Consider the following 14,304-nt stretch of genomic DNA (forward strand, 5'->3'; position numbering starts at 1 on the left):
CCATCAGTTGTTGTTGCTAAGATCACTGGAAATGTAAGAGAAGCTGCACAGATTATAACTACAAGATGTATTTCTTTGTGGTGCTCTGCTTTCTTTAAGAATTGGAAATTAAATGGCTCTTTTGTTCCTTTTCAGTTTGAGGAGGTGGATTTTGCAAATAAATGTATTCTAAGAGGTAGTAGATTTGCAGCATTCCCACAAATAGCCTTGCTCTTTCAGAGACAGTGTGCCAGTGATCATAGATGAATAATCCTCTTTGGTAGATGAGAAGGTGAGAGAGGAGAATAATTCTGGTCTCTGAAGCTCCTCAGCTACTGGAAACAATTTGTTCTTCATCACAAAGAACATGTATTCCCATGGCTTGATGTTTGTTTGGTCCAGGGAGTTGTTCTCCAGAGGCAGATCAGCCTGCAAGAGAGAATTCATCTGTAAATACATAAGGACATACTGCAGTACTCTGAAGATGCCAATTTTTATAAATACAGATTTAAGGGGCAACAGGAAAGCCTTTAATGATAACATAGAAAAAAGCTCTCCATTCTGATACCCACTAGGTTTTTACCTCCAGAGTGCATTACACAATCAAACCAAGATTTTTCCAGTTTAAGTACTGTAATGCAGCCCTGAGAAGGGATTTGATAAAAACCATTGGCTGTAATATAATCAGAGTTCAGTTTTGTTGATCATTTAGATAATTTGCATAAGCTATTATATGCTGTTAATGTTATACTATTCACTTAATTTGGTTGCTGCTGCTGCTTTATTATGGCCAAAGTTCTAGTTTACAATAGATATCTTTTAAATATTTATTCTCAGCTTTAAGACACTCGGCTGTCTGTATTAAGCTACAGGGAGAATCTTTAGTTTGGCATAGGTATCACAATTGCATTGGGTAATTCTTGAACTTAGAGGTCAAACCAGTGAAATCTGTAAAAATACCTAGTGCTCTGACCCATCTTTGGGTCCCTATTGTATATATTTCTAAGATCTTTAAGCATTCATTTGTCTGTATTATATTTTTTGGATCTATATGTATATAAAAATCAAAGAGAGAAAGCACATCCCGAAGCTCAGAAAGTTCATGTAATGAAAACCGCACAGCACTTACATATGAGTGTAAATTTATATAAAGAGTTAAAAATTTCACTACAAAATTTTGATCCTGTAGGTGCATTTAATGTTTCTTTTATATGCTTCAAATATGTTTCTCTTTGGAAATCAAAGGCCTCTATCCAACCTAAAGGCTACATAGATTTCTAATAAAGTATATATAAAAACGTGGCGTAAGGCATGACTGATAGTTCTCTGACAAGCTTAAAATTGTCATGCATTCTGAGCGGGAATATTAATTTACAATACAGGAGACTAGTTTAAAATACTCTCTGTCACCTGGACATGAATATGGGAGAAACCCAGCCGATGGAAGAAGCCACAGCTCACAGCTCTTACTCCAGACTTCCCTTTCCTGACAACCAGAAGAGCCAGCTCGCTTGGGAGAAAAAGCTACATTTTCTTCAACTATAGTATTTCAGGGATGCTTTTTTAGCTCCCGGATAGTTTTTAAATACACGGCACTTATGTGTGCTTCCAAATTTCCACTGGAAGGCATTCCTCCACCCCTTTGCTTCTCCTCAGACACGAGGCTCTGACAATGCACACACTCCATCCCTACGTGAATGTGCTCTGCATTGTTGGTTCTTTCTGATTTTCATGAAATGGGGTAAATTATATCACTGCAGTGGCAGAAATGAAGACAGCCTTAACTGGAAACAGCTGTTCTGTCTGTGATCTTCTAATGCAAGAATATTGGAAGAGATGGGAAGAGGAGGTGACGCAAATATGTATGTTTGAAGGAGGAAATGCTTTGAAGTCATGCAGCTGTCACAGTTTCTACTTTTTAGTCAACAGATGTGTCAGGATCATTATTCTTAACTAAACGTCAAACAGTGCTTCAAGGTACCTGACATAAGACCAAGCGGCTCTGTAAAGATTGTGTCCATAGTCTAAGCCTGGATTGACTGTTCTATACAAAAAAGGGCACATTTCACATAACATAACAATTATCTTTTTCTTCAGAAGTCATTCAGACCAAATGATTGTCTTACGACTTTCATTTCTCCAAGCCTGACTCTGAGAAGGGAACCAACTGAGGATTTGTAAATCTAATGGATGAAACCTACAGCTGTAGATATTGCCATGATAAGACATCTGTTACACAGATACTATAAAGGAACATGGCAAGACAAACTTTAATGTTCCTCTTCTGCTAGATAAGGGTTTTTCTTAATGCAAATATAAATAACAGATGGGCAGCCAGGGTGCTAAAACCCCACTCTTTGGCCAGCCAGTGGTGGCCACCTTGGGAAGAGAGTTTATTTTAGGTAATTTAAAGTGCCAGTGCTGCTTGTTCAAAAGGAAACACTTTTACAGAAGAGCAAGAAACTTCTCACTCATGTTATTTCACCCTACTCGGCACCATGTGTTACAAAGAAGTATTTGATTTCAAGTGTATAGATATGAAGGGGGAGCATCTCTGCTCTGTGGTGCTTTGGATCACATACCTTCCCTCCCACCCATTCAAAAAAAAAAAGAAAAAATCCATCTCAGTGCTAAAACCTGAAAGGAGATAGTTTAACTCCAGTTGCCTTGTGAAGTCTGACAGATGGAAATACTTCACTGGAAAGATGTGAACAAGTAAAGCTAACTTTAAAAATACTTTCTCATGTTACTAATAGCTGACTAAGTACAATTATTTCCTTAGTCATGATCTCCTCTCCTATTTCCATAGCAAAACTGCATTATAAGTAAAAGATAAAAAGAGAAACATCAGCATTTTTTAATTGCCTTAGTTATTGGGTCAGTCAATCATGATCTCTAAAAAGCTCTTGCCACTTAGCAAGAAGGGGCAAAAATTGTGCTGAGTCTAAAACAGTTGATAATGACAAGACATCTAAAATGAAGACATTATTCAAACAATTACCAGCATAAGCTTCATTGTCCAAGCTATTACACTTACACTTCAGTTGTTCACTTACAGCACGATATGTGGTGTTTGTTTCAGTAAAATTAAAACAATGGATGTGATCAGACACAAAAGGCTCAGCTGAACATGTGCAGGATGGAAGATGATTTTGAGTTGCATGATAAAAGCCATCTCATGTTTTCCTCAACCAGGTACTGTGGTTGAGCGATAAGGTTGAGTCCTTATGATGTTCTTGAGTATAAACATTACATAAGAACTACAGACATTAATATCATGTCTTAATTTTTCATGATAGTTGTCCATCAAATGACAAGTATGCAAAATAGGCATTGAATATAGCACCCTGTTACTGTATATGTAGCCATAAAAACTAGTTATCTGTGTTGATGGTGTATGAATTTGGGATCGAATGGTATTTATGTCCGTCTACCCATACGCTGATAAAAACCTGGAAAAAAATTATGAGACAACCTGTAAAAATAATACAAATACGTAAGTAATACAGACTCAGACTTGAAAACATGGGAAAACAAGCTGTGGTAGCATGCTGAGTTATCAGGCTATGAAAGAGAAAGATTAGCTCTGTGGAATTGTTTAGCAGTGCTGGCATGAGTCAGACCAAATTGTGTTTACCTTCTGGAAGGCAAGCCTTTGTTATACGGAAGAATTGAAATAGCTCTATCTAAAAATAGTAGACAAGCAAGTGTCCATGCAGAATGCAAAGTTCGTGGGTTTTTATACTTTATTTCTTTCCCCTTGATTCCAACCCTGCCATGATTGATTTTTTTCCCTAATATATGAACAAATTCCTCTCTTAACTAAAATTGGCATATTCAAAATACAGAGGTTATAAAAGGGATATGCATTGGCACTTGGAAGTGATTGACAACATGATGTATTCTTTTTCTTTAGAAAAACCGATGCAATAAACTGTCAGAATTATATTTGTCTGGGTCTTTCCTTTTTGACGCTGTCAAAAGCTTTATCTTAGTATAAAATCAAATGTCAGTGGAGAACCTACAACCTAATTGTATCATTTTTTTAGCCTATTGCTTATATGATTGCAGATATACAGCCCCTGTTTCAACCAGTGGAAACTTTATTAAAATCATGCTGTACATTATAGTTGTATACATTCATTTTGTGCATTACCTGTAATGCCTATTCAAGTGTTGGGGAAAAATATCAAATGGTATCCTTTCCTCTCCCCTTTGCTTTTCTGCCCTTCGACACTAGAGGTACACAGTTAAACCTTTTAACTTATTTTTCACAGAAAATCATTCTGCCCCTCCAGATGTTACCACTTACACCTCAGAACACTCAATACAAGTAGAAAGACCACAAGGATCAACGGCACGGGTGGCACCAAAGTATGGAAACGCTGAACTTATGGAGACTGGTGACGGTATGTCACAAAGCAAAACGTGTTTTTTTCGAGTATCATAACCTTTTTGGTGGTTACTGTATGAATCTGATCTTTGTTTCTTCTGGGTACTTCTCACTTATAAGCACGCACAAAGTTGCAGCCTCTTCACAGTCCTAAAATAAACTGGTATAAATGAAGCCAACATAGAGAATTATTTCTTAATCAGCAGACCTGATTCCCTGTAGAAATTGGTTGCCAAAAGAAAGCAGTGAATCTCTTTAGATCTGCTTTGATCATGCTGCCTGGTTACAGCTAGTCTGGTTTTCAAATGGCAAGGAAAGTGACATGCTAGGATGGCTACGTCTTGAAAAGTGACGTGTTTGAAGTCTTATTTTCTAAGGTTTGTTTTTTGGTTGGGTTTTTTTTTTGAAAAACAGTTATTTGTAAACCCTTTCTTATTTACTGCTCCTCTTCTCTAAAACTTATTAAGCAATATTTCAGCAAGGTGTGGAACTGTTGACCAAGTGTATCACATCTAAACTTAGAAGCTTCAGCTCTAAAAACCACTCAGTAAAAGTTTTGGAGCCAACCTTATGGGAGGGCAGGAAGTTGAAATTCCTCCAGTACGGTCACAGAAAGCTGGAACATCAGGAACAGATAACGTGAACGTTGCAGAGGCTTTGCACTCGACTAGGAAAAAGGAAGGGGGAGGTGATTGATGGGATTATATTATAAAAGTGCCCCTTGCCCCACGCTCCTGTTCAGAATTGTGTGTTTCATAGTGCTGTGTGGGCAAGCACTCTCCCTTTGGAGATTGCTGGGTGGTGGAATTGGCTGTAGGGATGTTCAGAGAATACAGAGCCATATTGAAGTAATACAAAGATGTGAACCATGTTCAGGATGGGTCCTGGACAGATGCCCACTCTAAAGATGCCCACTGTAAAGAGCAACCCAGAATAAATGATGGGGCAGAGCCTATGACCCACACTCCTTGCTGAGCTGCAGTCTAGTCGGACAATGTTGGCATGACCAGTGATCATGGAGAGAGCCAATGCCTGTCCTCTCACTGACCATCGCCATTGCCACCTAGAAGAGTTCTCTAAGGTTACTGACAGTTGCTGAAGGGAGGGTTTTTTCACTGTGCTTCTCTCCCTCAGTCTGTGTGCTTTTTCCCCTCTGATTTTGTTGTATTGTTTTTATTTAAACTAGGCATCATTGTTCCTTTTTGCTGAAATGATCTTAATGTCTTAATGTTGAATACTTGAGTCACAGTATGGCATGAAACTGTAGCTGTGGTGGCCTTGCAGTCCTAGACTTTTTCTTACCCCACTTAACGTCTGGTGGCATTCAGCGTAGCGGTCGACTGATGTCTCCGTTGATCCCTGTCCTGCAGGAGTACCAGTGAGCAGCAGAGTGTCAGCAAAGATTCAGCAGCTGGTCAATACACTAAAACGGCCCAAACGACCACCATTACGAGAGTTCTTTGTAGATGACTTTGAGGAATTGTTAGAAGGTAAAATGACTGTTTTTCAAAAGGTTTGGGGATCTCTTATTAAAATTCTGTGAAATGTTTGTCTTGCACATTGAGTTTTGTGAAAGCAAAGTAAGCCCTCCCTGTATTGGCAAGTACAGAAAAGCATTGGTATTAACTGGAATCTGCTTGTAGTGAGCTTGGACGTAGTGCCATAGAGCTAAAAGTCTCTCATTTGCTCAGCTCCTGGTTCTGCTTGCAAAGAAATGACAGAAGAGAGTGGAGGGGAGCTTTGCTTTGAGGACACTCAGCTGTGGGTTACAGCCATTGCTTTTGAACACCAGTGTGAGAAAAACTCTCAGTGAGGGAGCATGCTAAATGTTTTGTGTAACAGAGAAGCATCGAGAAAATGAACTAAATGTAAGATAGAAACAATGATAAAGTCAATAAATGGGATTTTTTTTTTAAGGAGGCCAGTGCTTTGAGAATTAAGATTTGCCAGGATGTGGAGTTTTAAATAGTCTCGGTAGTAGTTTATGAGAAAGCACTGTAACAGAGCATGGCTTAAATCAATCTGTTACTGATCACTTGTTAAAGTACATTTTTCAGTAGTTCTGCAGTTCATCTCATTATTGCATTTTTTCATTTTTGCCAGGAAAAAGTATTCTCCATCTCTCTTTAGGAATAAAGAAATGTTGATTATTTAAAAGATAAATACATGCATGCTGCCTCAGGAGTTTCTTTGACTGCTTGTAGAGCTAGTGTGAGGATAAGGATGTGCATTCCTGAGATGTTCCCCCTCCTTCATCTCTGTTAAAGTTAAAAGTTAATTATTCTGTTATATTTCTCTGTTACTTCTCAATACTTTCTAACATGTTATTATTTTCAGGATATTTTGCGAAGGTAACTTACTCTCTTGGTTACACAGGCGTACACAAGGTATAGAATTTACATGGTAACTTTATATCTTTTCATAATCGTAAGTTCAACAGCCAGATCCAAACCAGCCAAAGCCAGAAGGAGCACAGATGTTGGCTATGCGTGGGGAACAATTAGGTGTGGTTACAAATTGGCCACCTTCTCTGGAAGCAGCTTTGCAGCGATGGGGGACTATCTCACCGAAAGCTCCTTGCCTAACCACTATGGATACTAATGGAAAACCACTGTATATTCTGACTTACGGTGAGCACTCTTCAAACTCCATATGCTTTTATATACTGTGTACAGTGTCTATGTGTATAGTAAATGTGTAAATATACACTGAAAAAAGCACTCCAATGATGCATCTGTTCCATTTCTGAGTAGGGTAAGACAATTCTGAAGCTGTTGGTGTCTGAGTATGGATTGCTGAGACATTATAGTATGATTTATATCACAAAGAGGAAAAGAGCTGAGTAGATACACCATGGAATCACAAATTACAAATTAAAACCACCTTTTAAATATAAATATTTAAATCTGGGGCAGATTTTCCTGAAGATTAATGTCTAAGCCCATTGCCCTTGGATATTGCCTAGTCTTTGTTGGGCAAAAGCAGAACCTGGTATACAAAAATTCACCAGCTTTCTGAAGAAGTTAAAATAGTTTTTTTCCTGTGTTCTACTGACATTATAGTAAGTGTGATTTGAATTATTTCTCCTGATAAGTAGTTGTACAGCTAGAAAATGTACCCCCTTGAAATGGATTTGCCAGGATATATTTCAGTGTGATCTTTGGTGTGTTGATGCTGTTCAACGTGTACTGCCTGACAATCTGTTGCAACCAAGAAAGACCAAATAAAGATAAACATAAGGATATCTCTGACAAATTACTCCCATGTAGCTTCTAATTTTGAGATGTTCACGGGACTTTTGGGAGACATTCAAAGGAATTATTATGAATAACTGTCAAACTTTGAAAGCAATCTGGAACATTTCCATATGCTATTGATATGGATTGCTATTGATATGGATCTAAAAAAATTGTTTTAAAAAAAATTTTTTATATCTACCTTCTCAGGGACCTAGAGTTCTGTGCAGAGAATGTTTTTACATGCTATGATATAGAGGTCTGTCTCTTTTGTTCAGTGCTGAATGCTCCTTTCCATTCAGGAGTCAGACTGAGTGATGATCTCTGGCCAAAAAGATGTCTGCCAAAAAGATGTTTGGCATTGCAAATATAGTTAAAGGCTTTTAAAGCATAACAGAACCTTTGCAACTGAAGGTCACGCGTGAAACATTTTCCCTTCAGGTACCTTAGAGTTAAGAAGTTACTTAAATTAGGGAGCAAACATGTCCTTCCTTAAGGACGTTTACTTGGAACTAGAGAAGAATTTTAAAGTTTGCAATTGCATGTTCGCAGAATAGCAATTCATATAATCTACTGAATGCCCTAAATAAATTGGGCAGGAAAGAAAATTAAGATGTTAGTGAGAATCAGACCATTTTTCTTAATATGGGATTCTGTCTGGAGAGTCTGAGCATATGTCCTGCTTCATCTGAAGGGCTGTAGGCTGAGCAAATCAACCTGAGGAACTCATCCACGTGGCTGATGGAGCCACCTAGCCTGCTTCTCTGTCCTAAGCTAACTCTTTCCAAACCCCTCTTCTAAATTGTCCAAATCCTGAGAAAAACAGGACTAAAATTCATGTTTTCATTACTTCCATTTGGCAGCACTCTGGGATATGGTTTTTGCTGTTGCCTTTCAGTAGTTTCCTGAGGTCAGAAAAAATCAAATTTTTTTCCTTTCTTTTTATCGATAAAAGAAATTACAAACCAAAACATTTCCTAAGCGATTTAGTGAATTCTTCTCTGCTAGCTAGACTTCAAGCGTACATTCTTCTTCACGGGAAATGTCCATTCACTGTGCCATAGCAGTTTTCTGAAATGACAACTGCTTTTGAAATATCATTAACATTATAACCACCTGCCATTTTATTGGTGACTTTATGAATTATTTTGCTGTAGCTATTCCACCTTTCATGTCTGTAATATTTTCTAGCAGTTGTGGGCATGGCATTTTTTAAAGTTGAGCATTAATAGAGATTAAACCTTGAACTCAGCAAAGATGCTCTTATTCATGAATTTTTTATCCCTATGAGTAGTTCCACTGGCCCCGGTGGTAATAAACTTTTGAAAGATGATTTTAACCTACAATCCTGCCACATGGTATTAATGTGACACTTGATTTCCTTGTGTACATGCTATGATCAGACGACTAAAACTTTAAAATATCAACACTGAGGACTTCCAGTGGCCTCTGAGTTTGTACCTCACAGTTATTTTTGGGTTCTTTACCAATTTAAGGAAACACCATCACCAGGATTTTTCATATGTTCACTTTTTTGACAAATATTCAGAGAGTCTTAAGAATAATTCTAAGTTTCCAGAGGTTCAGGCTTTGACATGTTGCCAACATGGTCAGTATGCACCTCTTCTTGAATATTTTACCTCTGGTTACTGTTTCTGCTTCAATCTCTTCTCACACCCTGTTGTGTCTTCATGAAATCCTCTTCATTCATCCTCCAACTGTCCGGGTAAGAGGAGGCTTCTACGTGATATCTTTTGATCCCTACTTTTTTCATACACAGCATCTTCTCCAGTTTCTTGTCTCTGCGTGGATGAATTGCAGGTTTGCCTGCTTATTCCAGACTTCTTTCCATCTTTCCAAACTGGATTCCAGGAGTGTCTCTGCAGCTGTCACCGAGGGCATAGCCCATCTGAGTAGGAGTACTTGTTACTTATCACCAAGCACATTTGTCTCCTCCTTTGTGGATCATTGTAGACAACATTGCCATGCTGCCTGTCGCTCGGGCTTTAACTTGAGTATCATACATGACCCGGACATTTCTTAGTTTTGTACAGCCATTCTGTGTCCAAACCTCACGGGTTATTTTGGGAGCAAATCTTTTCAAATGCAGACCTTTTGCTGCATCTACATGGTTAAATCTTATCCCATCTGTCACCTTAGTCTTAATTCTTTCAGCAGGCTCTGTCTGGCCCTGAAAAATGCAGTGTTGGCCTGTTGCATCTATCCAGGACGCTTTCATACTTCCCCTTGGTGGCCTTGCATGCTGAAAAGGAGCTCTGAGAGTCCACAAAATTCTCCTTCTCCAAAGCCTTCCTCACAACCCTTTTGCTGTCCTGTCCAGAGACATCTGAGCATGGTCAGACCGATGGCCAAGCTGTGATATGCCATGTCAAACAATGGTAGGTTGGTGTGATAAGACCACCTTGTGTAGTTTACTGGAATGATTTTTCCTGCCTAGCAGTGGCTGATGTGGATATGATACAGTCAATGTGGATTTAACTGGTGAGTGCTGTAGATCATGATGTGCTGTTGTGCCATAAGGGGAACTAGTTTAAAGAAGTTATTCTTTCAGCTGCTGCTTAAAATCATCTCTGCCTTCCCATTCCTGTGCAGGAATTCATCTAAATTGTAATGCCTTATCTCTCCTGTGTCTTTTTTGGCATGTTTTTTGAGCTTTTTGTCTTCGTAACATGTCAGGACTGTGTTCCTCCATGTGTCTCAGATTACGGTAGATAGAAGAAATGAATAACTGCACTTGTAGACTTGATTCTTTTTTCAAGCAAGTTTTTGAAGTGGTTTGCCTCAGTTCTTGAAGTTCTTCTCAGTGCCCCAGCTGTAATCTTTATTTAATGTACCCAAAACTCTTAAACTCTTTCGAGTGAATGAAACACTATGAATATTACTTATTTCTCAAATATTTTGTTCCTCTGGGAACTTGGTTAAGTGGAGAACATCTTAGTTAAGTTATTCACAATCCCTTTATAAATCAAATCACTGAATATGCATAAATTGAAATGTCTGAGATATGGGAAGGAAAGACGTCTTTATCGGGTTTTATGTAAGTCCAAACTCTGTCTAGAAACCTAATACATGCTTTGAGGGAAAGGAAGACAATTTCTGGCTCAAAGTTAATCAGAGTAGTCAAGCGTCTGTTTTTAGCATTGTTACTAATAATGAAGCGCTTAGTGATTTCTTAGAGGAGAAACATGAATAAAGGACAATTAAATCCTATATAGTACTTATGCTATCACAGTTGCTTTTCTTAAAATGATTATTCTAGAGAAGAATTAGAAAGGGTGGGGAAAAAGTAAAAAGCTGAAAGTAATTTGGGAATGAACAAGTTTTGAGCTTTCTTATTGTAACCATTATTAAAAACAAAAAAAATGAGTTAACTACATCTGATTCAAAGAATCTAATTTCCTTTATCTAACAGTTTTTGTAATCAGATTTTTGAAAAGCCATTTTCAGCAGCTTAAGTGTATTGTTTCCCATGTCAGAGGCCCATTGGAGACAGCAAGGCTAGCAAAAAGAGTAGAGAAGGCACTCTGGATAGAGAAGTATTTTTTCTTTATCCATTTGGATTCCATGGAGGAAGAAATGCCTGAAAAAATGGCATTTTTTTTCAAATGAATTGTCCATTTAAAAAATACTCAATTGAACTGTAAATATTTTGAGGCCAAAGTCATGCTGCCTTAGCAGAGGTGATGTAGCTTATGCTGGAGATACCCTGAGATGGCTGAAACTTAACAACAGACTGAAAATAGCCAACCCAAGCCATGCTGCACCTGGTGTGCAACCCGGCCCCCCACACCCTCTTGCTGCAAGAGCCTCCTAGGCCAGGCATAACACAATTATCAGGAGAAGAGAGAGGAAATCGAGACCCTTCTAATGAAGTAGCTGCATAACCAGACTGTCCTTATCTCTGAAATAACTCAGTTTTTGCAGACATATGGATAGTCATGGTTCAGGTCCCTAGCTAGAGACCAATCTTATGACTGTTTGATACTTTAAACTTTTATTTCTTTAATAAAAAGACAGAAAATTACTTATAAAAACCTGTATTACAATCTAGAATTAAGACCAGAGTATCAAGCACTGTAATAGCAAGGTTACTTCAAGTTTGAGTATGTCTGGAGTCTTTTATTCTCTGCAACAGAACATTTTTATTCTTTTTCTTTGGATTTTTTCTCCCCAAAGACAACAACTTCATTTGCTGCGCAGGGTGGATCTAAAGAGTTTACAAAGAAAGGGTTAACAAAGCAGCAGAACTGCAACTATTATTTTGCAAAGCAGAAAAACTGTCCCTTTACCTGCATAGCATTAGAAAGTTTGCCATTTACACCAGATTTAATAAATACTCTTGTTTCTATTTAATGTAAGAGATGTCGTACTGTGATACTGAGAAAATGAATATTTGACAAAATTATTTTCAGTTAAACTTTGGCAGTCTCACAATTGCTGTGCACGGAGATTGGTAAGCGACCACTGGTTTGGCTTTGTCGAGTTAGTGCTGTGTGTTCTGAAAAGCACCCTGAAGATGATAAGGACATTGATTGTGGTTTGTTTTCTCTCTGAGTTTTCTCCCTGATACAGCTTTTCTCTTATAACCTTCTTTACATTCAACACAAACCTATAGTCCTTTTACAGATTTGTGAAGAAAGAGGAAGGGGATTTATTTACTTCAGTGTCATGGGGAAAGCATCTAGGTTTTTGTCAACTGGTCCTTTTTTGTGTGGTTTTTAAGACCTGGTGGTTTTCTTTACCCCCATAATGTGTTGCTTAACCAGATGGGACTGGCTATTAACTCACTCTGGCTTGCTAAATTTTAATTAGTAAAAGATACTGCCCTCTCAATAGACAGTTGAAAAAAGAGCAAGACTGAATACAAGTGAATATGTCGTTGCTGGTGTAGATTTGTTACTATTCAACTAAATCAGAATTCCATCAGCAAAAGAAAGGGGACTTGCCCCACACAGGTGTTGACAGTGGTTGTCACAGCTGCCAGAATGCGAGATGCTCGTTTCCATCCTGCCCTACCAAGGATATCCGTGTACGCAAAGTCTGCCGGGTATGGCTCAGCTTCAGAAGGATAGCGGTACTTGCCGATACTTGCGGGGCAGCGGGAACACTCAGCTTAGTTAGCAAGTGTGTGAAAAGCATTAAAGGTGACTTGGCCTCCCTGCATAATGCTAGGGCGTGCAAGTCCAGCAGCATAACTCTGGACAAGCCACAGGAGTGGCTAAGGAAGATAGGATCATCTTTAGAAGAACAGGAATTGTTTCAGTAAATGCTTAAGCAATTATAAGGCAATGATAGGTGCAGAGAAAAGCTTAATTTCTTACCATCTTGTGGAGTTATGCAAGATCTTGGAAAGTGGCACCACAATTAGCAGCTTGATTGGAGGTAGGAACAAGGTTATAATTTGTAGTAGCAGCAAGATGTGCATTAACTGGATGTTGTTGGGTTTTTGTTTTCCAAAATCAACTTGGGAAACTCTTATGTGGACGTCTACCAGTCTGCTTTGTTTGAGAAATAGTTTTGTGACCTGAAAACTGAGGGGTAATTCAGATACTTAAACATCTAGTGCCCCACGTTACCATGATGTGTGTGTGTGACTGGCAGACGTGACACAGGGTCTGCAGAGCCCAGGCCTTCTGGAGGGTACCCTCATGCTTGAAACACCACTGGACACTCAAATATCTCGCTAGTGACTTGCCTCTGTAGATGACTTACCAATTCTTCATTTTAAATGCAATAAAGTGGCTGCTCGTGTGGCTGATGGGCAGATCAGAGCCTGGCAGGAACACATCCTGCCCCTGACGGTAGGAGTGTTGTTCAAAAGGACCCCACTGCAGAGGGGATGCGGGCAGGAAGGTGAAGAAGGGGAGGTCTCACAGGGTCTGGTCTTTACCTGGGGAGACAGTGGGGAAGCAGCAAGAGTGCTTGAGGTTCCCGCACCCAGCAGCATTTGCTCTGCCAGACGGGCAGCTTTCTGCTGCGGTGACATGGCTGAAAGAAAGGAGCTCTGGCACTGAGCCGAGACACGGGCTGGTTCACTCACTGCTGACTGAAAGTGAGTTTCCTACATCTGCCCTCCTGTCTTCAAGCCAACTTCCAGAACTTCAAGAAGATTAATGGCAGTGTGTTTATCTGAGGAGGACCAGTGCTTCATTGCACTCCGGTTGAGGACAACGCGGCATATCCTCAGAGGCCCCAAAGAGCCAGATTTCCGCTGTAGCCCATGTAACTAAGATGGTTTGCCAGGCACAAGGATCGGCCCGGTGGCGCTAAGCCCTGTCTCAGAGCGAAAGCCTTGGATGAAGCACTGCCGGCCTCCTCGCCAAGGCCTCCCTGTCCCACTGCACAGATGTGGCACTATACGGAGGTTGTGGCAAGGTCGCGCTATCGGGATTTGTGGGAGAGGTTTTAGCAATCGGCTTTTTTCCCAGCAATGTCTAATCTCTCAAGTTTACAAAGGAAGAATTATACTGAATTGCAGAACCAAGGAAGGAAATACTTCAAAGATTTCCTTTATAACATCCTGAGGGCTTTTATCCTGCAGTCGTGCCGTCCTTTGTACTTCTCAGTGATGTTGCGGGAGCCAAACAACCAAGGTGGCAAAATAAACGCACGGTTCAGTCTGCCCCTGGTCAGAAGCTTGTGCCCCATCCAGCAGCCACATATCTGGCCCTGATG

General features: G+C 39.5%; 1 protein-coding gene across 4 annotated transcripts in view; it reads left to right on the forward strand.

The window, feature by feature from the left end:
- DIP2C (disco interacting protein 2 homolog C) overlaps positions 1 to 14,304 on the forward strand; it is a 333,846-nt gene that overhangs the window by 211,417 nt on the left and 108,125 nt on the right. For all 4 annotated transcript variants that reach the window (XM_064444999.1, XM_064445000.1, XM_064445001.1 and 1 more), the window contains 3 exons: positions 4,257 to 4,388; positions 5,743 to 5,862; positions 6,805 to 7,002. In XM_064444999.1, coding sequence (XP_064301069.1) covers positions 4,257 to 4,388; positions 5,743 to 5,862; positions 6,805 to 7,002 — 450 coding nt within the window. The remainder of the gene's footprint in view (positions 1 to 4,256; positions 4,389 to 5,742; positions 5,863 to 6,804; positions 7,003 to 14,304) is intronic.

This window comes from Phalacrocorax carbo, chromosome 2 (assembly GCF_963921805.1).
Source record: "Phalacrocorax carbo chromosome 2, bPhaCar2.1, whole genome shotgun sequence".
Taxonomy (NCBI): domain Eukaryota; kingdom Metazoa; phylum Chordata; class Aves; order Suliformes; family Phalacrocoracidae; genus Phalacrocorax; species Phalacrocorax carbo.